The sequence below is a fragment of the Falco cherrug genome, chromosome Z, assembly GCF_023634085.1.
Source record: "Falco cherrug isolate bFalChe1 chromosome Z, bFalChe1.pri, whole genome shotgun sequence".
NCBI lineage: Eukaryota > Metazoa > Chordata > Aves > Falconiformes > Falconidae > Falco > Falco cherrug.
The window spans coordinates 4090001-4112786 of NC_073720.1; the positions used below are offsets into that span (position 1 = coordinate 4090001).

At 42.0% G+C, this 22786-nt stretch overlaps 1 protein-coding gene across 3 annotated transcripts in view; it reads left to right on the top strand.

The window, feature by feature from the left end:
- Positions 1-21283, top strand: part of SKOR2 (SKI family transcriptional corepressor 2) — a 28743-nt gene extending 7460 nt beyond the window's left edge. Inside the window, exons 4-8 of one of the 3 annotated variants that reach the window (XM_055699883.1) lie at positions 3705-3770; positions 4164-4262; positions 9816-9883; positions 18547-18611; positions 20569-21283. In XM_055699883.1, the coding sequence (XP_055555858.1) occupies positions 3705-3770; positions 4164-4262; positions 9816-9883; positions 18547-18609 (296 nt within the window). In that variant the 3' untranslated portion in view covers positions 18610-18611; positions 20569-21283. Of the gene's footprint in view, positions 1-3704; positions 3771-4163; positions 4263-9815; positions 9884-18546; positions 18966-20568 lie in introns of those variants that run through there. The other 2 variants (XM_055699884.1, XM_055699885.1) reach the window with 2 other exon arrangements.
- The last annotated feature ends 1503 nt before the right edge of the window (positions 21284-22786 follow it).

Sequence of the window (22786 nt, forward strand, 5' to 3'; positions counted from 1 at the left end):
TAAAACTAACAGTGGACGTTATAAGTTATGGTAGACCATTGATGTTGTGGGCTTCATAATCATAAAGCTCACCTGGTAGGAGCAAGCTGCAGAGCTGGCTGGCAGACACGCTGTGCTCTGCGATACTTCAGTACTGTCCAGGAATAATAGGGCCGATGCTGAGACACAGGTGAGTGGGTCTTTTTGGCTGCTGTGGTCTGGCACTGCAGATGTGCTCTCTGCAGTTCTTACTACGAGTTGGGGACAAGGCACAGGGCTGAGAGTCAGGAGTGCGGAGTTGTATTCCCGGTCAGCTAGAGCTCTGCGCTGGGCAAATCACTTTCCCATTGATGTAGTTGAGATGTCTGGGCCAGCGTGGAAATTTTTGGTTGCTTCTTGAAGAGTGCTTTGACAGCTTCCCAAGGAAGGATCGCAGGAGATTGCTCTTGGGTGGCGCAGAATGAAGAGGTAACCTGGCTATGGCTGGTTTGGTTTTGTACGACAAGGGCAATATGCATTTCTTTTGAGGAGAATACATTTAGAAATGTTTCTGTGCATTTCTTACGTTAAAAATTTAAATCTTAACTACTGCAGTGGTTGTAGAGCTAATTAAATGGTGGCATCACAAGAGCTGAGGTGTCAATGTACAGATTGGGACCTCTTGTTTTCAGAGTACTGATAGAGTAATTTGAGATGTGTCTACTCACATATGTCATTTCTGCTTTCCTTTGTGGCTGGATGTCCACATTCCAGGTTAAGAAAGGCCATTTGTGTAAAATACAACCCGTGTACCGTTACTCCAGAATGACAATGTCCGTGCACCTGAGCTAACTGGGAAGAGCAGAGGTACTGAAAGCTTTAGCTGAGACAGTTTAAACTGGCTACAAATACTTCAACCCCTTTTCCCCCTAGCCAACAGACAGTTGGGGTGTAGTTTGATTTTTCTACATAAACTGAAATAGGCTCCTCTTAAAGAAAACCTAGGTGTCCGTACTGGGGGTGCTGCGCAGCTTTCAGTGCTGCTGTTTGAAACACTGCTCCAAGTTTGTGTGTAGGCAAAGCCCAAGAGAGTTATGGTGGAGCTATTAGAAGGGGAAGTGATTTTTGCTTAGACTGATTAAAATTCTTTGGGCTTTCTGTTTGTTTGTTTTTAAACACCTATTTAGCTTTTAATTAACATTTAAGAGAAAGGAAGCTGGTTAAATATTCAATACCTCCTCCCTTTCAATTAAGGTAGAAGAGTACACAACACATGATGAGGCCTCTGGGAAGTATGGAAAAATGGAGAAGAGCAGGCTCCTGATTATCATTTTCAGGGGACTGGAAAGGTGAAACCCATCTGATTATTATTACAGTTAATAATAATGTTGAGGCTTTTCTGAACATCAGAAAGCAGTTTAAAAGCACAGTTAGTCTTTAAAACCGTATATGCTGGGTTTTGCCTTTAAATACCTTCACTTGTCCCATCCTGTTGTTTACTTGTTTGGGGGGCAGGATGGGGGATTTTATAGTAAGCCTTTTCCGTGGCTTAGCAGGGTGGCTGCAGATGCTGGAGAAGTTACTCTTCATGCTGCATGCCCTTATTTTCATTTTGATGCAGTTCTTTCAGTCCCAGCGAGTTGGCAGCCTGAAATGATACGGCCCTGAAAGCTCAACCGAGCAAGTGGGAAAGAGCTATGTTGCCACCATGCTCTGTGCTAGGAGCTAGTCTCTTCCTCTTTCTTTTCCTCCCCTTCAAAAATCCAGTTACCTTCTGTCTGTGAGTCTGTTATCCCTCAAAATTGCACATAAAACATTGAGAAAAGAATGTTTCAAGGAAAGACATTGATTGGAAAAATATACTGGTATTTATAATTCAATAAATACCCTTTCTAAATTTAAATGCCTTCTTTTTGATTTTGTGTACCCTAATTTATCTAACAAAATACTTCTTTTGCTAGCAATCCTGTTTAAAATACAATTATTTTAACTAAAAAAAAAAAAAAAAAAGACCATTTTAGATTATGGAAGCACCTCAAACCACTGCCCAAAAGGTGATATATTTTTAAGCTTGCTATTTCTTTTAGTGTGGTGAGACAACTTACCTGCAGAAAATATTTGTTTTTATCAGATATCATACAAAAATGATTTTTGTAATTACTGTGTTATGTAAACAGATTTTTAAAATGGAATTGCTGGCACCGGAGATCCGTTTTGTAAATGTGTATGCCTGAATGGTTGCTTTTTTTTTTAAGGAATGAAGAGATAGCAGATGCTAAAATGCATGAATATTGGATATGTTTCATATACTGTGACTTCAAGGTTTACTCTAGATATAAGAATGCATTGATTTTGAAAAACAGAAATAAATGTTTTGCAGAAAGATTTCTGACTGCATCTAAAACAAGACTTTCCAATTCAACTTCAAAATTAGCTTATTGTGATGACCAACTATCAAATGCATGGTGACAGCACAAGTTTTTTAAGTAACTGCTATCTTGTCTGTGGTGTGATGACCTATTCAGTGCTATGGCTTTCTATTTTCAAAAAAACCCAAGGTACTTCCTCCATAATTCTTTCTTTCAAATACATAAAGACATGACTTGCTTTACATGTATGTCTTGTGATTACTTATCAGGGGAGTTAATGATAGGTGTTTACTGGCCGGACTAAAACAAGAATTAGTCCAATTATTTCAGTAATTGGTTATTTACTAAATATTTTTATAATTATTGAGAGTCCATTTCTACTTCAGCTGTAAATAACAGACAATCTCCAATTAATTTCTGCTAAAAAGCTATTTTTTTCTGCTAAAAACATTTTTTCATAGCTTTTTGTTTCAAGACCACATTCATAGAAATTACAGGAAAATTTCCCTAGTTCCAGAGGATAATGAAAATAACACCTGTCAGAAGGTTCATACTTAAGTCAAACTGTCATCCAGGTGAACTTAACACCTTGTGAAGATTTATTTTGTTTTACTTGCAGAGGGAAAAGGCTGGAAGAAGTAGCATGCATATATCTGAAAACAGCCAAATTCTGTTATCTAGAAAATTCTTTACTGCTATGTGATTAAAAGTTACTTGAGCAACCTAAGACGGAAGTCTCTGAATTGGTTGACCTTACGGGTGTATCCTTTAGATGCAAATACCACTAAAGTCAATTTTATCTCAGCTGGATATGAATTATATCCTGTTACAACAAGCACATGCCATAGAGCTCTAGAAGGTGATGAGTGAAAGAGTTGATGAAGGCAAAGAGGCTCGTGCAGAAAGGATTTTGCCTTTGGTTTTTGGAACAAGGTCCTGCTCAGCTAGTTAGCTTGGACTTCCTGTTGTGAGGAGAGGAGATGAGACTGTAGAGAAGGCTCTACACCTTTCTCAGCTTGCTCCTAGTCATTCTCTGATGAGAGCATCTTCAAGAGGGGTTAGAGGGAAAGCAGGGATCAGTTTGGCAGGTGACGTGCAAGAGGAACTCTCCTATGTATCAAGGAGATGTCGGGTCTTGTCTGCAGGAGGCCACGGCTGGAGTAGGTACTTCACTAAACTAGAAGCAAGCGCAGGTCTTGCAAACATTTGTGCTGCATATGTGGAGATGTGTAGATAAACCTCAATCTTACTCTTTCTGTATAATTTTTTCCTCTTTTTTTTTTATCCAGATTCTCTGAAGCATTTGCATAGCAAGGACAATGCTAAAAAAAAGCAGTATCAGTAAATCAATAACTTTTTTCTTTCTCTTTTTTTAAGGTGAACACACGCAAGAAACCAATTCACCTCATTCACTGAAGAAGGATGTAGAAAACATGGGGAAAGGTAAAACAAATAAGGGCCTCTTACATTATAAAACTGCTCTTTGTTTTAATAGAATATGAGGATAATAGGGGGCACTTTTGTTCTGCACCATATTTTAAGCTTGTCAAGTAACATATGAATAATATATGGACCTTTGGGTGGATATAATTGAGATTAATGCATATATATCAATCAATACATGACACTGTAATATAATACTTTAAAATAATATATTACATTGATTTATATTCATGGCTTTCTGCACAAAATCTATTGTAGGTCTATGCAACACTTTTTTTTTTTTTTTGTAACTGCTTAAATATTTTGTCTTATAGTAATGAATTGCTCTGCAATGGTTCTTTCAAGAATTATTTATACAGATTAGCAAAACCACTTTTCTTTTCTCTTTGTTAGAGGAACTCCAGAAGGTTTTGTTTGAACAGATCGACTTACGGAGGAGACTAGAACAGGAATTCCAGGTGTTGAAAGGAAATGCGTCTTTCCCAGTCTTCAGTAAGGCACTTATCTGTGGTTTTGGTGTTATTTGTGGGTGGGTGGTGTCACATTGTTAAAATGGGAGAGGAATGTTCCCAGTTGTGTTGCCAGGATCTTTGGCTTAGGTCTGCTGAGCTTGATGGCACTTCTGCTGTGGCTTCTCAGGCTGCCCAAGCAAGTTTTTGTAGGAAAAATATGGAACTGGATGTCTCTTTTGGTGAATGTTTTACTGGTTTTGATAACTTTTTGATAACATTGAATACAGTAGACAGAAACATGTCTGAGGGTTCTCAGGATACAGTGATGTCGGTGGTCTTAACCGTCTTCTTGGAGGCTTTTGAAGACAAGATGCTTCATAGTCATCTTTAGGTGGTTTTAGCTGACGCTGTAGCATTGATTTGGCTTGTGTTTAAGGAGTAGAAATACCTGGTTGGATTTTTCCTCTTGAGGTGGGCTATTTGAGATGACCCTTTCACCATGGCTGATGAACAGGGTGCTTGCGAGCTGGGGGTGATAGAATGTGCTGGGCATGTGTTAAATAAAAGGAAACAAAATGGACAGTTAGCTGGGTTTTTTGTAAAGCTGCCAGAAAGTTGAACTGCATGCACAGGGATATGGGAAAAGACTTAAGTGACTGAGACCTTTTGAATTACATTGGCAGCAACAGGGGAAAACATGCTTCCAAGAGAAAATCCCACGTAGATCAGGACGTGGTAGAAGACACAGTAAGGGCTCTCTAACATGCAGTGAAGGTAGTGTTACAGAGCAGGAGTGATCAGAGCATCTCCATTGCTCTCTGCCTGTCTGTAATACAGCACCATGCAGAGATCAGTACTGTTGTGCAGGCTTCCCATGCCTGGCTGTCACGGCTCTGCAGCTGCCTGCCCAGAGACCCCTCAGTCGATATTAAATGCAACCTAAAAGAAAAAGTGTCTTTGCACCCGCATTTTGCTTCTTTGTGAAGTCCAAAGGAGGTCTGGCAGCATCTCCATTCAGTATTTTCCTAATGTTGATACTACTTTTTTTTATAAACTCTGCTTTCTAAACCTCTCACTTTTTGTCTGTGTTTTCCCATGAGACTATATGCGGATGGCGCCTTGTGGAGTTGCGTGACTCACAGCAAGCCAAGATATACGTTAAAACCTTCCCAGGCTAATTGTCGTTCTCTTCAGCCATTTGCTAACTTGTTAACTCCTGTGTGACTGAAATATCTGACCAGCACTCAACGCAAAATGCCCTTGTGTTGGTTCATCATAATTTCTTCAAGAGTTCAGAAACCCTCAGTATTGTTAGTCCTCTGAGTTCCTTCATAAAAACTCCAGGGACAAACCCCAGTATTGCCAGTACCCATGAGGTAAGCAAGTCAACCAAAACCCACTGTCGCAAGTGTTGTACCTCCCCGCATCACAGGAAAAGGTGGGAACATGGACAGCATTTTCCTATTATTTTAAAAAATATGTTTGTCCTCTCTGTAGCATTTAGGGTAAGTTCAGGGAAGCAAGGAAGTGTGATGACTCTGGGAATGACTCCATCCTTAGCCCAAATACTGGAAGATGTAGACAGCTACATAAAGGAGAAGATCTGCCTAAGGTGATACAGAGATTAATGAAAGGAGGATAACCTCATCCTTCAGTATAAATTCAGTCATTACTTGGGTTTGGAGTGAGGTAATTTTCAAATAATTTGTGTAGATCAAAACACTGATGTGTGGTATTGGCCAAAAGGCATCTTGGAGTTTTGCCATTCAGGTCACTTATTTATCCTTTTGTTCTTCTGCAGTAAAATTAATGCTCTGTCATTGCCATGTAAATAAACACTGCAATTAAACCACATGAAATACAATTCAAATAAAAGAAAAGAACACGTACGGCTGACCAAGGAAGTGGCAACTGTGTATAACAGCTTGAAAAATATGTGGTTTCAAAGTACCACAAAGTAGTGGTCAATTTTCTTCAGGATTAAAATAGAAAACAGATAATGTGCTATAAACAATACATACAAGTAACCGTAAAACCTATTTACAGATTTAGATTTACCAAAAAAACACCCCTCCTCCACATATAATAAACCAAGAAAAAGGGTCTTTGTAAATCAAGTAAGTGTAGAATCCAAGATAAGTGTAATTTCTCCTCCAGAGCAGTACGTATTCTAGCAAAAGAAATGGGGTCTGTTCCAGGCTTTTCCAGCTGAACAGGGCTGCTGCTTTAGGTCAGGTATTAGAAACTATTTGTTTTGTCAGGTTTCCTAAGTCACTGACTGCCTGTGGTGGTATTGGATTGGGAGGAGCTAGGGAGAGTAGTCTTTGGAGATCCAACTAAAGGAAAACTGAGGTAAAATTAAAATTGTGTTGATGGATTTATCATGGCTTGGAGACACCTGAGGCTGTAGGAGGGAGCGAAGAGCAGGCAGGTAACAGGCTTTATATCCCAGCCTGGCTCACTGCAGCATCAGGCTGCGTGTCTGTGGGTACCGGATCTCTGTCCCGTCCCTAAAGCTGCTGAGGACAGGAACACACTGCCAGGGTGGTGGTGGTTCTTCCTGTGCTTTCCGCTGTCTGGATAAATAAGAATCTGTTGGTCCTTAAGTCCTCTTAGCCTTTTTTAAAAAAGAGAAAAAGTCATCCATGTTTCAGCTGGGAGGCAACATGTGAGATGTGGAAGGTCATACTGTGTCTCTCTAGAAAATGCTCCTGTTGGGTTACCTGTGGTTAACTCCAAAGACACCTTTCTTTGGATCTTGGATTTGGAACCGAGCACGTTTAGGGTGTTGCACATTAATAGCGTCAAACCACCACCCACAGCAAGTGCTATGCAGTCTTGTATGTGGATGAACACATGTGGATTTCCTCATGGAAATCACTGTTAAATGAGAACTGATATTTGCGAGCTGATTTAGCAGTGCTATGCTGCATGCTTCTCTCTGGCTTCTTGTACCTGCTTGAAATGTGGACTTGGGATGATTTGTAAGACAGCAGACCTTGTCTTCTGCTGTTTGCACCTTTATTTTTCATATGCTATTGTATTGAAAGCTGCAGATGAGGCTTTCCTTTGCCTGTAAGGTCTCTCAACGCAGAGATCACTTGAAGCAAATCAAAAAAGATCAGATCACTTGAAGAAAATCGAAGAATTTGCTGTCCTGATAGAAATGCGAGCACCTGTGCATGGTGGCAGTGTGTTCTCCCGGAACCTTCTTTCGGTTTATACCTTTGGTGTTGTTTGGTATGCATTTTGTCCGGCTGCATTTAACAATGTGGCAATAAAATAGCAGAGACAATAGTCTGGGTAGTTAAAGTATTTAATTTTGTGTTAAGAAAACTATTTAAATATTCATATCCTTTCTCTTGGGTATTGCTTACAGCTTTGTCTGTAAGCTTTCAGACTCAGATAAATGCTGGCGTAAAAACACTATCTTACCATTAACACTCCATTTCCACTGTGAGCTTGGACATTTGCAGTGCAGGACTGAGCAAGATTTCTGAGCTATTTGTTCTGAGAGGTGATGAGCCTATGAAGAGGCAGTCATAGAATCATAGAATCATTTAGGTTCAAAAAGATCTTTAAGATCATCGAGTCCAACTATTAACCCAGCACTGCCAAGTCCACCACTAAACCGTGTCCCCAAGTGCCACATCTACATGCCTTTTACATACCTCCAGGAAGGAAAAGGAGAGAATGAAGAAATCTCCATATAGCCTACTCAGAGGACCTCAGTAGTAGCTAGCACAGATCTAGCAGCCTTTAGTGACCAGGAGGTGGTCACCTTTTACACTGCATGGCTTTTTGGGGGCTAGGAAGAGAGGATTGCAAACCATCTTTATTTTTGTTGGCTTTTTTTTTCTGGTCGAGTTAGAGTAGAAGGAATAGGCTGAAAAATTATGTGGGCATTTATTTGAAGTCTGAAGAACTTTATTAGTCAGTGTTGTCATGTCCTTTTCTATGTAGCTGTGCTTGTATTCTTGCTGGACTCAATTTCAGCCTGACATATTTTCTCACTCTTTGTTCCGTTGCTATTTTCTTCTCGTCCCGTAGTGCCTCCTTCCTTTTAAACAATAGCTTCTGCTTGTCATTCAGAGAGGGCAGAATTATTGTGTGACAGAGCTCTGCCTTCTTGTACTTTCTTCTAGCCGATTTCTATGCCCACACTTGATGGGGCACATGTCCCCTTTTCCTGCAGGTGAGGTGCATCTTTCCTCTCCACTCTGTTGTGCCACGGCTGCTCACTGCCTTCTTGCTCCTGCTTTTGGGGTTGAGAAGTCATGGCGAGGCTGTGCGGCTGGTTTGGGCGTGGGTGAGCTGCCAGCGCTGTGGCAGCACACAGAGTATTAATAGAAGCCGCTCGTTCTCACCTGCACTCAGATTTTCCATTGCAATGTAGGTGTTTCTGTGACTCCCATTTCTGTGCTATCGAAGTACCCGCAGTCATTTAATCCACTGATCCTCCCAATGCAGTTGTCCGATGAGGCAATGTTATTATTCCTGCAGTACTGGTGATGAAAGGAGGCATGGAGACATACATGCAGAGTCCAGTAGAGCAGGTATTGACCCCAGGCTTCCTGAGTCCTGGGCTAGTGTCCCAGCAACCAGCACGACTGTTTAACTCTTTGAATTGGTTAGTTGTAAATACATCATTTTAGCTGCCTTGGCCTTGTAGTTCCCTTCTCCGAGTTCTGTGTGTTGAGGTGCTCCATACTGATTTGCGGTGGCGTTCACCTTGCTGCTTCTGTGGTCCAGGACAGGCTTGTTTCCTGGGTCAAAATGATAATGGTTGAATGAGTTTTCTCTTCCATGTGATAGTCCATCATTGCACTCAAGTCTCCAACATGCAACTCTCCAGGTTGTTTGCTTATCAGTTGTTCTGCTTATATTTTTCTTTTTCCCCTGCTCCAGCAGCAGTGTTATGGAACACAGACCAGCAGTTAATCTTCTACCGAATTAATTTTTGTCTGAAATGATTATTGAGGAGGAAAGTAAGGGAAGGAGGAGCAACTAGAGTAGGAAGGCTGGCCTATGCTGTAACCCAGCTGTTCAGGATCTGTCTTTCAAATACTTTTTTTTCCCCTTCTGAGTTCCACATCACTGTTTGTGGAGCTTTAGTCTGAGGTTTACTCAAAGCTGTCAGCACTGTGTTACAAACTACAAATCAAATCCTGCATCCTTGAGTGCTTCGTCTTCTCACATGTTGGATGTCGCTATTGATGTCAACAGATTTATGCCAAAGCAAAACACAGCAGTTTTTGCTGTTCTCTTCAGTGTTGATAGAAGTATGACTAATGACTGCAGAGTTTTGTCCATTGAGAGGATAATTGTGGAAATAATGCCAGCAACAGAAACTCGACAGCCTAAATTTCCTAGTTGGGGAAGTAGCTAAATAATAGTTTGGAAATAGTTTTTCTGTTGTCTGTAGTGTCTCCTACTAGTTAAGTTTTTATTAGGCACATGCTTTATTTGGGTGAAGGGCTTTTGTAGTGCTTCATGGTTCCTTAGTAGTGATTTGGTTTGATTTATATGAATTCTGCCGTGTGGTCTCTGTTTTAATTACTGCATCGACTTTTTTTTTTTCCCTCTGCTATAGATAATTTTCAAGATCAGATGAAGCGGGAACTGGCGTACAGAGAAGAAATGGTACAGCAGCTACAAATTGTAAGTTTGCCTTCTCTGCTAAAAATGTTATGAATGGTTGCTTTATGTTTTTTAAATGCACTCAAACTTTTTCTCTTGTGAGCCATGTGGATGTACTGTTACAGAGGTCATGTTCTTAGCAAGACGTAAGCATGTGGTTCTCAGCTGGTTTAGAGTCTTAATTACCTGGAGATTTACTTTCATACAGTAACCAGATGGATCTTCATGTTTCGGCTAAATGAAATTTGTTGCCTCAACACCGAGAAGTGCTTCTTCAGAGAGAATCGTGAGGACTGAATCAGTAAACCTTAAGCAATTACATGTTTCTACCTTGTACGAGTTGCCAAGGGGTGCATTTCAGCCCTCAGTTGGGAATCTGCGCGAGGCCAGCTTCTTACTGGCAAATAAACCTTAGGATGTGTCTTTTTCGAATTGCAGCCACTAGAAGTGCTTAACTCAGCAGTAAAGGATCAAGTTGCCAAACACAGTTCAGTGCAGGCACATGTTGTTTGGTCTCTTGCTTGTTATTTTAAAATCAAGGGATTTTGCACACGCATGTGTGTGTTAGTGCAGCTCTAGATCACTGTGTACAACTATGGTGTTTTGAAAACTTGACATACTTAATCCAGTAAAAGTGTGGAGTGGAGTACGGGAAGCTGTTTCTTTACTCAGGTCTTGCTTAGTGTAGTTTTAAGAGCAGGGCATTGTAACAAATGGGAAGCTATCATCTAATGCTTGTTTTGCTGACGTTTTTTGTGTGATCAGTCTGATGGTATTCAACAGGGGTTTTTGAGGCAGGCAGGCTTGCCAAATATCCCCCCACATAACTGAATAAGCCTTGTGCTCAAGCATCTAAATTTTCCTTGTGCTTGTCACACACCCTGGTGCAGAGAAGGCGTTGTCCAGCCTTCTGGTACTGTCATTTTCTAATTGATGGGTTAGGACATAAAAATAAAGCTGAAGGCCAGGATTGTCAAACTTGTGCACCTTTGTTTAGAGGCATTTAGGAGCGGCCTTATTTTTAGAGCTGCCGAACGTTCCTGCTGACTTTGGGGATTTCAATGAGAGATGGAGGGTTCTTGAAGGAAGTTGTTTATGCAGGAATTTCAAGTCCAGAACATCTTTGGAGAGTTTTTGCTGCTGGTCTTTCCACTCTTTTCCTTTAATGTGTCCAGTTGTTGCTGTGTTCCCATTTGTCTCCTAATGCTAGACAAGGAGTTTGGCTTGATCTGTGAATTGCGTTGACACAGATGGTGGTGATTAGGATGACATCCTGAAAAGTACTTCCCCTGCTGCTTTGGGCTTGAGGCAGGTGACCTGATTCCTACTGCGAAGCACAGTCAAGCACAAAGTTTGTGATCCCAGTTCAGCCTTCATCTCTTGTGTCAGCTGAACTTGGAGCTCACTAACTCTCCCTCCCAGGAGGAGAACGGATCATCTCTGCCGTTCACTTTGTGGCCCAGTTGTGAAGTTGTTTCTGAACCTGGATATCCCAGACTGCCAGCGAGCCAACTGTGGTGGTTTTTCTGAATTAGACGTGGAGAAATCACAAGGTTCAGTGTAGTATTTTTGCTTGGACAGGAAAAGAAACACGATCATGTAATTCACACCCTTTTCACTTGCTGATGCGGGCTACAGAAAGACTGATAGTCACTTAATCATTGAACAGAGCTGGCTGAATGTACTTATAGAGAGTAATTGCAACATTTAATGTACTGCACCAACAATTCAGGACTTCTTCACTGGCTGTGGCTTCCTGAGTTTAACTGTTACTAATAGAAACGTTGGCAAATCATCAGTAAGCCTTTATGCTCACATTTGTATATCCCTGCTGATTATCTTAAGGCAGGTTGTGTATCAGTGGGATGGATAAAAGGATGTTTGCATATGAAGAACAGAGAAACTGCTGCAAATAACAAGTGTGTTTGTTTAAGATGGGTGCAGAAATCTTCAGTGATGTTTTTGTTGATAACTGAAATGGAGTCAGCACTTCTGATGTGACAGTGCCTGCAGTTACTTTAATTCATTCATGTGAATACATCTTGTATGATTAGATCTAGAATTAATGTTAACGAGCTGAATGTGCTAACAATAGAACTCTTTTGGCCTTCTTGGGTTATCACATGAATGAATTAAAGCTTTTGGTGCAGAATACACAAAAAGCATGGTGACTTGGTTGTTTTTTGTTTGGTTGTTGTTGACTCATTTTTAGCAGGAGCAGGTTGTGTTGTTTGGTATGTACCTGGGACTCTATACTATTGTTTTAACAGAGCAGCCCACACCTAATTTTGTTAACACCAAAGTGCAAAGAGAAAAGCAGAAGTGTTTAATGCATACTTTATTTTTACTTACAGCTTCATAGGTATATACTTCTGTAGTATTATACTCAAAATTTACTTGTATAACTAGCTGTAGGACTTGGCTTAATTGCCTTTTTTTTTTTTTTTTAATTTTACAAACAATATAAATGCACAGAGTCGGTTTTCTTTGGCTCCTCTCACCACTTAAGGATTATACAATTTAAATTAGTCCTTCCTGAAGACTTGTGCATGATCATGAAGGCATCTCTATAACAATGGGTACCAGAGGCAGGTTTTGCCAGAACGATGGTTTCACTCACCCTGAACTGGAATTCTTCAAGCTGCCTAACTGAGTAGTCAGACTTTAAAATAAACTGCTTTAGTGTGTTTGATATATCAGAAATGTCTGGAATACAACAAGCTGAAGCTAAGCGTGAAAAAAATTAACCAAATATGTTTCAAAAGTTTCTAGTGCCAAGGCCCGCTGTAACCTGCTGTATGGAAGGAACTACTTGATGGTACTGCTTAGTGCCTAGCCGCTACCGAACGCAGAGTGTCACGCTTTTTGTCACCCGGTTTTTGGGTGACATTGTGAAACTGCAATGCAGAAGGTGACGATGAATCGCCACGCGTGGCGAGGGCCCGCGCAGTGGGGTGGCAGCTCGGGGGGCGCTGGCGCGGGCTGCGGGAGCCCTCTGCTGCTCCCCGGCCGGCACTGCACCGCCGGCGCCTGCGGGCGGCGCCACGGGCTCGGTACCTAGCAGCCGCCGTTAAAGCCGTGTTTAATCAGTGGGGTTTTATTTTACTGCTCTGCCCGCTCTGGACTTCAAAAAAAAAAAAAAAAAAAAAAATTCTGGCTTCCTGAAAGTCAGGAGTAAAGCTCAGATCATTGGGAAGGTGGGGGGTGGGTTCTGTGCTGTCACATCATCTGCAGTGGATGTTGGCTTCTCTGGACATAACCTGGCTTGGTAGGTAGCTGGAGCAGTGGGACAATGTGTGGCCATCAGCAATTTCTGTTGAGAAAGGAGTTAGTGTCTGGAGCAGCTACCAGGAAGCATTGCAACCTGTTTGTGCCAAGCGCTGAGCCAAGTGCCGGGAAGCAGCTGAGCATCGTATTTAACAAGAAAATGGATCTTAAATCACTGAATGCATTTTTCTCTTCCTCCTCCTTCACAGTGCTGTCTCCCATATTGGCTAAGTCCCATGTATGTACTTGGAGGCCATATGTAAAATACAGATTTAACATACGGATTCAGGCATGGATCTAACTTTTTTAATTAACCTGTACAGAAAGGGCCACTGAGAAAAAATCACTGCCAAGGAGGCTGGGGTAGATTCTAACACGGCACATGTGGTATGGCGTTAGAAGAGCTCACCCGCCTTTTCCAGTGTGACCAGAATTCGTCTGTCTGGACAGCCCAGACAGCCTAACAATGTACTGAGTCAGGTTCTGCTTGAGACTCTCTATCTCTCTGATACTGTCTTCAGAGCAACAGTGTTAGTGGATCAAATGTAAAAAGCACAGCTTTTTTCCTAGCTGCCTGGTGGGAGAAAAAGATCAGAAGCAGCATTCCCAATGTGATGATTTTTATCCTTTTATGTTTTTGTAAGCCCCTCTAAAACATTGTCACAGAGGAGTAGACCACCAAGCAGTAACTTTAAGCCTCCTGCAAACAGGTTAGCTTTTCTTAATTTCCTTGGTCTCTTACAAGTAGTTTGTAGGTTCCCAGGAAGCACTGACCACAGTTGTAACCTATCCATCAGGAAAAGCTAAGGTGGTGTTTGTCACCCTGCCATGGTAGTTCAGATTACTAAGATCAGGTAGTGATCAATCCCATTCATCTTCCATAAGGGTAAAAGGCAGCAGGTCTTTGAGACATGTTAAAAATGTGAATCACTCAGACTCCTTTGTCTTTCCAGCTCAAGTGGAAGGTGTTGGTTTGGGTTTTTAAAATTTATTTATACTCCTGTGAACTGAATTCCTCCTCACTAGCCTGATGATAACAATGTTCAGAGCTCAGAACTGGATCTAGCTGGAACTGCTCTGATGTTTGATGACCTTCTACTCTGTGCTGCTTTGAATCATCTCCGTTCTTCAGAGGCAGAGAATAAAATAAATCAGGAACTATGTATATGCGAAACTGATTTTATCTACCTCTGCATCATCATTCACCCTGGTCTTTAAAGATTCACGAGGTGTGTTTAAAAGAAGGAAAAAAGTCTACAGTGTGGTAATGTAGGTGGATCTTCAGAGGTATGAGATTATGTTCCTCTGGGTCCTACTGTAATTAAGAAAAGCACCAATAGGTTTAATTCCTACTTTAGATTGTATATGGAAAGTAGGTGGTTTGTGCTACTAATGTATTCACTATACAAACATGGAATATCCACATTTTTGTGTGCGGAGATCTTGGTCACTGCATGCATGTCACTCCACGTTCCAAAAGTGGAAATAAGTAGCAGTGCTTTACTGGGAATCTTTGGTCTGCTGCTTAAAGTGGTCCAGCTGGATTGATTGACCTTGACAAGAATGTTAAATGCAAATGTTCGTTTGGCAGAATGGCTTTTGCATTTCTTGAGCTGCATCTTGCGCTGAAGTGCATGTCTACTGACATGTGAGATAGTAGCAGGTAAAAGAGCATTTCTGGAACTGTTTACACTGCGTTTTGCAGACTCCTACGGCAGATTTCATTACCTTGCATCCTCTAAACCAGAGAGATGTTTATATTTATTTCTCTTTAATTTCTTAAGTGCTTTAGCAGTTGGGATGATACTGCAGATGTGCTTCTCTATGTTCTGTTCTGTTCTTTTGATTTTTGGTGGAGTTCCTCTCCAGGTTTAGTGGTACAAGTTGGGAATATGTCCTTTTGATGCCAAAGGTAGCGTACACATTTCTGACTGTGTACAGTAAAGTGAACTGTCAGTTACTGTTTTCACCAGAATTTTATTTGCCACTGTCTGCTTTCTTAAGACAGGTGAGCAAAACTTGTATCTTGACTGTGCATCTGGGTATGCCTTGGGTTAATAGGGTGGAGCTGTGCCCCTTTCTCCAGTAAATTCTGGAGAAAGAAAAGGAATGCTTTGTAGAATTAATGGCTATTAAAGACAGAACTAAAAGCTTCTCTTCCTTTAGAATCTGCAGAAATTCTGATCAAAAATGAATGTGTATGTACCGGAGAGCCACAAGCCAGCCTGTGCCATTGCCTGTGTGCAAAGTCCTTTTTCTGTGGTATTGTGCTCCAGTACTTAAAAATATGCTGAGGAGACACTGTGTGCTCCAGCCATGGCTCTCTGTTGCCTTGCATCCTGTGTAGTACCGCCTGCCCAGGAGGGACGAATCTCTGAACTCTGCCCACACAGCTATAAATACTTTCAGAGGGCAATAGCGGAGACTCGCGCTGTAGGGCACTTCCATTCCTCCTCCGGCTGTCAAGAGGCTCAGTGCATGCTTTTACTTCTGGATAATCCCATGCATTGTTCTATCCAAAAGCACAGTGTGTGCAGAGACTGTAATTTTCCAGTGGCAGTTCAGCTGCACATCTTTCTCCTTTCTTGCATAAATATGCTTTGCGTTTGGAAAGGCTGTCTTGGCTGGATGGTGTTCTGACTTGGGGTCTCAAGCATGCTCTCTGGAAATGAGAATTGTTTAAATAATACCTGTAGATACACATCAGGTAGTAGTGCTTTGGGGTACTGAAGATTCTCTCCTCAAGTGACAGAAGTCAGGGTGCTGTATCGTTGCATGCCCTACCTAGAGATGGGATGCAAAGGTGAAGTCTCCAAAAGAGGATAGTGTGCCAAAGCTTCTTTGATGTCCACTTACCTGCGCTGTGGTTCATGTTGTGGAGCAGACTCAGAGCTTGCAAACTGGATAGCTTCCAGATGAAGCAAACAAGGATGTGTTCCAGGAATGCACTTAGGAGTGTGCTCTCACTCTTAACAGGTGATCAGTACCCAGGACCAGACTAGAGCTAGCCTAAGACAAAAAAGCCCCAAGAGAAATGCCATACGGACACTGTGTCTTTCTCCTGCACCCTAAAGGTCTGCTCCCATTGTGATATATTTCTATTAATGTGGGTTTAGTCATAAGAAACAAATTGCTTGCTACTTAAAGCCGAACTATCTGCACTTCTGTTATTGTTGGCAGCGGTGTACACCCTTTGATAAGGGCTATGTGTTGGATCTTCACGCTGATTTAAGTGCTGATCCTATCTTCATCACAGCAGTTACAGTCCCCTTTTGTGCATCCACGGTATTGTCACGAAGAGCCCTAAATACTATTCCACTGCAGCACCGGAGTTACCAAACACTCTTCCAATGACAAAAGTAGAAGATGACATTGTAGGTGATTTAACTCAGCAGGAAGGTAGTCATTTCCCTATTGAACACCCATCTCTCCCAGTTTCATTTATTACCAGGAGAATGGATAAACCAACACACATTGAAAAGACGCTGATGTGCCAAATATAGCAGAGAAGTGGATTAAGAACAGTTAATTTCTGACAGAACGTACCCCCGTTGTATTATCTAGGTCAGTACGGCTTGGGAGATGTCCTATATAATTGGCGGCCATGCAAGCCGATGTTGCTTATTGGCCGTTGTGAGCGGGAGAGAGGAAGAAAGCAGTTGGTGAAGCATCACGGGTCTAAGCTGAAATGTGCTTATTCAGGCAGTTTGTTTGTGGCTCCCTTTCAAATCTAAACCATGGAAATGGGTGACCAGGTAAAACAGCTTCTTCGTATACTCTTCTCTGCTGCAGTTCGGAGGGGAGTTTTCCAGCCTTTGCAAACACCGTGCCCTGGAAGGCAGCTCTGTTCAAGGAGCTGGTGGAGGGGAGAGCTGGTTTTTTGGGGCACCTGGAAGCAGGGTTCCCTGATGATACCTTTAGCTGCTGTCAAGTGTAGGGGCTATAAGAGAGTCAGATAAAACACCTGGATCATGGGTCTTTTCAGGTCGTCAGTATTTTGGGCCTCTTAGTTTGTGCACGCGCATTTCCCTTTTCCCAGGGCTGCATAGTGGGGGAAGCAGCATGCCCTCATGCAAGGCTTCTGCTTTCAGTCAGACAGCTCGTCTTTGCAGACACTGCTGCTTCCTGGTGTTGCTGCTTTCAATCAGATTGACCTCCTTTCCTGAGAGATGAAAGGGTTAGTTCCTGAGCGGCAGATGCCACTTTCTTTCCTCTCATCCTGAGCCTTTCCTGCTCTCTTCCTTATTAAGGTAGGCGGGGTGGATACATCTCTCGATGTCATTGTAGATACTATGCTTTACACCAGCCCAGAGACATGCTAAGCGCAATTCATACAAGTGTCCTTACACATTGTGGGCGTAATAGAATTAAATCCAAAACAGGGATGTACAAGAACACACGTTAGGTTTATGATCGGTGGATATGGATGCAAATTCACATGCTTCTGGTATGTTACTAGGTGTGTGGGGCAGGTTGCTTGAACTCTGTGCGTTTGTCTGTCTGTTCCTTTTGCTGGTTCTGCAGCTTAAGGCCTTGCTCCTGACTTCAGCCCAGCCTGTTTGTCAGCCGGCAGTAACATATGTGATGTTATTTGTGAATGTATTCCCGAGTGCTTAACAGCAGATGCAGGTCACCTCGGTGTGCAGCAGCACTTAGGAGTGTAGGGACATAGAGTTTCTGATCCTAATCTGAATGCCTCCAACAGTCCTTCAAAAGGCAGCATCAAAGAATAGTGAACTTGTAGTGACTTGGATTCCAAGCTATGGAGAAGTCTCAGAGCAATTTAGTTTTGTTGCATTTTAAAGGCCCAGCATTGAAAGAGAGTGGCCCTGTAGTGTATTCCCAGTAGCCAATGAGCACATCATCCCACTTTGTTTCTAAATATAGCTATGTTCCCTAATATGCCTGTGTTCTCTGTTTTTCTTTAATTATTTGTTCCACTTCAGTGGCTTCCTTCAGATTGGTGCAAGTCAGAGATAACTATTATGAACTTCCTAATTATGGTGATATAAATACATGAAGTCTCATACTCCCAGCGTGCTGTTTCGACTGTGGAGAGATCGGTGTTGTGTTGCCTGTTCTGTTACAGACAACTGATTTTTGTCATCTCACAAGTAGCAGAAGGGGTGGTGGCCTTACTTGCCGTCAGCAACTGATACAAAGAAAACATCAGAAGGCATCTTTTATGTTGGATTTTTAAGATCTATCTGCTGTTTTAATTTGGGCCATTTTTATTTTATTTCTGCTTTGACATTCTTGTGGTTTTGTAAAGAGTTGAATCCTTTTAATTTATGGCACTGTTGGCTGAAATGATTCAAGGAGGCAAACAAAACATTTCATTTGCAGGGATCTGGCTTGGATGTTTTGTTAGCCAAACCCTGGCTTAAAGCAGTGGCTTTTTTTCTGTGTCATTGCAGATTCCCTATGCAGCAAGCTTGATCAGAAAAGAGAAGCTGGGTGCACACCTCAGCAAAAGCTAAAGGTAAGCTTGTGAAAGAAGGGGCTTTATTCTACCTCATCTGCCCGTTGTGTTTTTCTTAGTAGCCATTGCAAGAATTAAGAGGATTGTTCTGTCGCTTGATGTTACTGATTCTGGTCGAAAAGCTGTGTCTGGGGGGGAGGTGTTGTGCTATGGTCTAAAGCTGATAACTAACACATCACACTAATTACGAGGCTTCACTGGCGTAGGACATAGTGTTGAGAGTTGACCACTGGGTGAAGCCAGGCCTAATCACCTGAGCACCTGCTTCTGCTCTCTGGCACTGGGAAGTGGTGTGGAGGTCATGTACCTTCAGTGGAAGGAGGGAAATACCTTGGCATTTACAGTGCAGTGAAAGTTCACACATGGGCTGGTAGTGTTGATGTTTTCTGCTCATAATGGAGCTTCTTCAGCTCCCAGAAAGCGCAGTATGTTTTGGGAGCTTTACGGAACTACACTGTCTTCTGTAGTTCAGTCTCCTGCAGATGGCAGTTACTCTGCTGCCCATGGGCAGTGTCTTCCTAAACCCAATGCTGCATTTTTCAGGAGTGTTTTTTAGAAGCATTCAGTTAGAAGAAACACCATCTCCATCATCAGTGGCCTGGAAGATTCCAGTTTTGGGTGCTAAAGCCTTAACACGTCAATGCCATTCTCTTTTTTTCTGGTAAAATGAGAGGATTAGGACTTAGAGGCAGAGAGGCAAAGAGCTGGTAGCCCTGGTACAGTGTTACGCCACAAAATCTGGCTTGTGCATTCACTGAAAAAAATCCCGGAGGTGGAGTAGATGGATTAGGAAAAAAGAGCTATTCATACACAGAGACTTCGGTAATGCACAAAGTAGAGGTATTCAAGAGAAAATCTGGTGTGTCTGAGAAGGGTTTGATAGTATCGATGATGGAGTTTGCCTGAGCTAGGAAAGAAGCGGATACTTAAAAATAAAAACATTAGGAGTAAGTATAGAGTAACTGGATAACCAGTATCTGTGGCCTTGAGCTCTGCCTGCTGAGATAAGGAGATTAATCTAAGCATCAAGTTGGTCTGTTTTGCCCTCTTGTTCATACTTTCTTACTGGCTGCCAGCATTTTCCAGTTGAGTCTACATTAATCTGAGCACTGATTTAAAATAAATTCAGTGATATTAATATCCTGAATAAAACAGTATGCTTCCCCAGATGAGAAAGCAGCGGGTCCTGCCCTAAGCGCCTCGTCCAAAGCACTGATCTACGATAAAAGTCTGCCTGAGGATGGCAGCATCAGATGAACTGCACCGTTTAGTTCCCAGCATCAGGTTTTCATCAGCTGACAGTCCCTGCAAGGAAGGTGCTGGCATTACGGCTACGAGCATTTCCTGCTTATTTGCCGAGAGTGTGAAGGATGGATGTGTTTCTCACGCTGTTTTTGCTTCCAGTGGCACGCCATCCCTGCAGACAACAGGGATTTCTCTAAGTAGGCCCTAGTGCTTTTGAAAGATTAGTTGTTACTTAACTGCTAAGCTAAATCAGTCAAGCAGAGAATCACAACTATATTGTTCAGAAGCAATTTCAGATTCTCAATGTGCCAAGCAGAAAAGAGTTGCCTCAAGAAGGAACGTGTATGCAGGTACATACCCGCACAATACACCAAGGGGGTGAAGACCTTGTGTGTTGTGGAGCAACCACTCAATTAATGCTCTGTGTTTCTCAGCTACCTTTGTTGGGCTTTGTGTTCCTCTTGATTTTAGTCGTACTTCTGTCAGTCACAATTTGCACTTCATCTTTAATGTGAGTATTTCCACTTGACTCTACAGGTACTAACTAGCAAAGTGTCTGAGGATGCTTCTGGAGCTTGTGATTTGTGTCTATCTCGTTTTCAAGGATTGTAAATAAATGTCCTAAATCTGTGAGTAAATAAATCTCAAATTTGGGCTTAGTGTTCATGTTTTCTTTTTTTTTTTCTTTTTTTCTTTATTTATTTATTCCCAGAAGCACAGGATCCTTTGCAGCTGTTACTTTGGGAGTTATAACCCGCCACTCAGAAGTCTGACTTGTATAAGGACTGAGAAAGTGGAAGGGCTTGGGGATTTAAAAAACAAACAAATCAGGTTCGTCTGAACCCAAGGACAAGTGACCTCAAAGCATCATGGACAACCATGTAAAATAGAATGTAGCAGCCATTTATTAGTAAAAACAAAACAAACAAAAAAAAAAAAAAAAAAATGCCTGTCCTGGATCTTTTTTGGTGGTACCAAAGTTTAAGTCTTTGTGTTTTTAGAAGGACTACTGAACTTGATAGAGAAAATGCTTTCGATGAATCCTACAGATAAGCTGTGGAAGGAACTGCCGATCCTTTCAAACACTGACAACATCTGCCAGTTCATCTTTTGCTTTTGAATAGTGATTGTTTTACGGAAAGAAATGCGCGTCTTACCGGATGGGCCAGAACCACATTTGGATGGATGGATGGATAGAGCAGTGTTAGCCATACACAGTGCTTTTTAAAAGCAGACTGGAAATTCTCACACCCCTCTCCCTTGGCCCTTTCCTCCTCTGGTATTTTGCCTGCTGTATGAATTACAATTGTACTCCTCTGGAAATATTTTACAATTTAATATTGAGTGTAATTAAGAATATAATCACTGTTATCAAAAAAAGGTATTTAACTCTGTTGTAGTTTCTTTATCATTCATGTGGATAAAAAGTCTATAATAAAAAAAAAGAAAACTATGAAATAATAGTTGAGTTTCCCTGTAATTTAATGCTGTGCTTACTCCACTAAAGAAAAGAACTTGGGGAAATTTATCCCCAAGAATACTTTCTTAGAAGTAATTTAATTCACAAATAATGTGTGGGAGTGTTTCATGGCAGAAATCCTGTGCCTCTGGTTATTTAAAAACTGTTTGGAAGTAGATTGAGTGGAGTTTCAGGAAGTGCCTTGTGGATCCACAGAAATAAAGGGAGACGTGCCCAAGTCAGTCAGCTTTTGAAGACTGCAGCCATAGTCTTCCAGTGTTTTCCTGATCACGTGGAATGCCCCACTGGCCAGGGCTTTCCTGAGCGAAACTTGCCTTCATGCAGAAGGTCTCAGTCCCAAGCACGGCGTCACCCCTGAGCATATGACTGTGTAGAAGATCGTCCACATGAATACAGCACTGCCAGCATCTGAAAGCGGTTTCAGCCACCCCTGGTGTCTGAATGTGTCGCAGTGTTGTTGTCTCAGTATTCCCCTCGTTCCTCGCAAATCCCGAGGAGGTTAAATCAGCTGGCTTTACAGCTCCTTAGTGCAGCCTGACAGACCTGGGAGGCAGGGGAGGAAGGGCACAGCCTGTTTTCCTGCCCTCCCCTGCAGCGTTTGCTCTTGTAGTAGGTGAGCTGACAAGACTCAAATGCAAGACTCGCCGAACCGGCAGCCTTACAGCTTTTGTAGAGTGGAAAAAAGTAACGAAAGTGCCAGAAAAGCTGGACCAGGTCAGACCAAAAGTTCAGCTGTGCCAGAACCCTGTTCCCAATAACAGATGAAATCAGATACTTTGTGAAAGCATGCAAGCAGTTGAGAGATACGTTCCCAGAATATTGTTTTAGCTTCTAATGATTTACGGCTCATGGCTTTTCTGACCTAGACATAATGTCTTGTTTTTAATAACCCTCAATGGATTTTTTTCTTCCATGAACTCGTCCAGTGACTTTTTAAAACCTAGGCACACTTAGCAGCTTACCAGCATCCTGTGGCAATAAGCTCCACAGCTTAAACACAGGTTGTGGGGAGAAAGAAAACCAGCTTCAGATGTTCGGAGCTGCCACTTGTGAGCCTCTTTTTATGCCCTGGGCTTCTTGTACTGGGTGAGACCAGGTGCCGGTTGCTGGCAGTCCCTGTCCGCCTTCTCTGTGCCAGTTGCTATTTTTTAGGCATCTGCCAAGCCTTTCTGGTTGTCTTTTTTTCCAGGTTGAAGAGTCGTAGCCATCCCTCCAACAGTCCCATAGCTTTGTAGCCTTCATGTACCTTTCCCTGATCAGCTGTATCCGTTTTGAAATGGAGAATTAGCCACGTAGAGTATTCAGGATACAGGATACTACATAGATCATAGTACAGAGTGACATGATGATGTTTTCTGTGATGAATGAACTCAACTGTAGTGTGGTGGTAAAATGTCTTACCACTATAGATCAAAAATTTTGCCCAGACATAAAGTAATCCCGTTGCTCA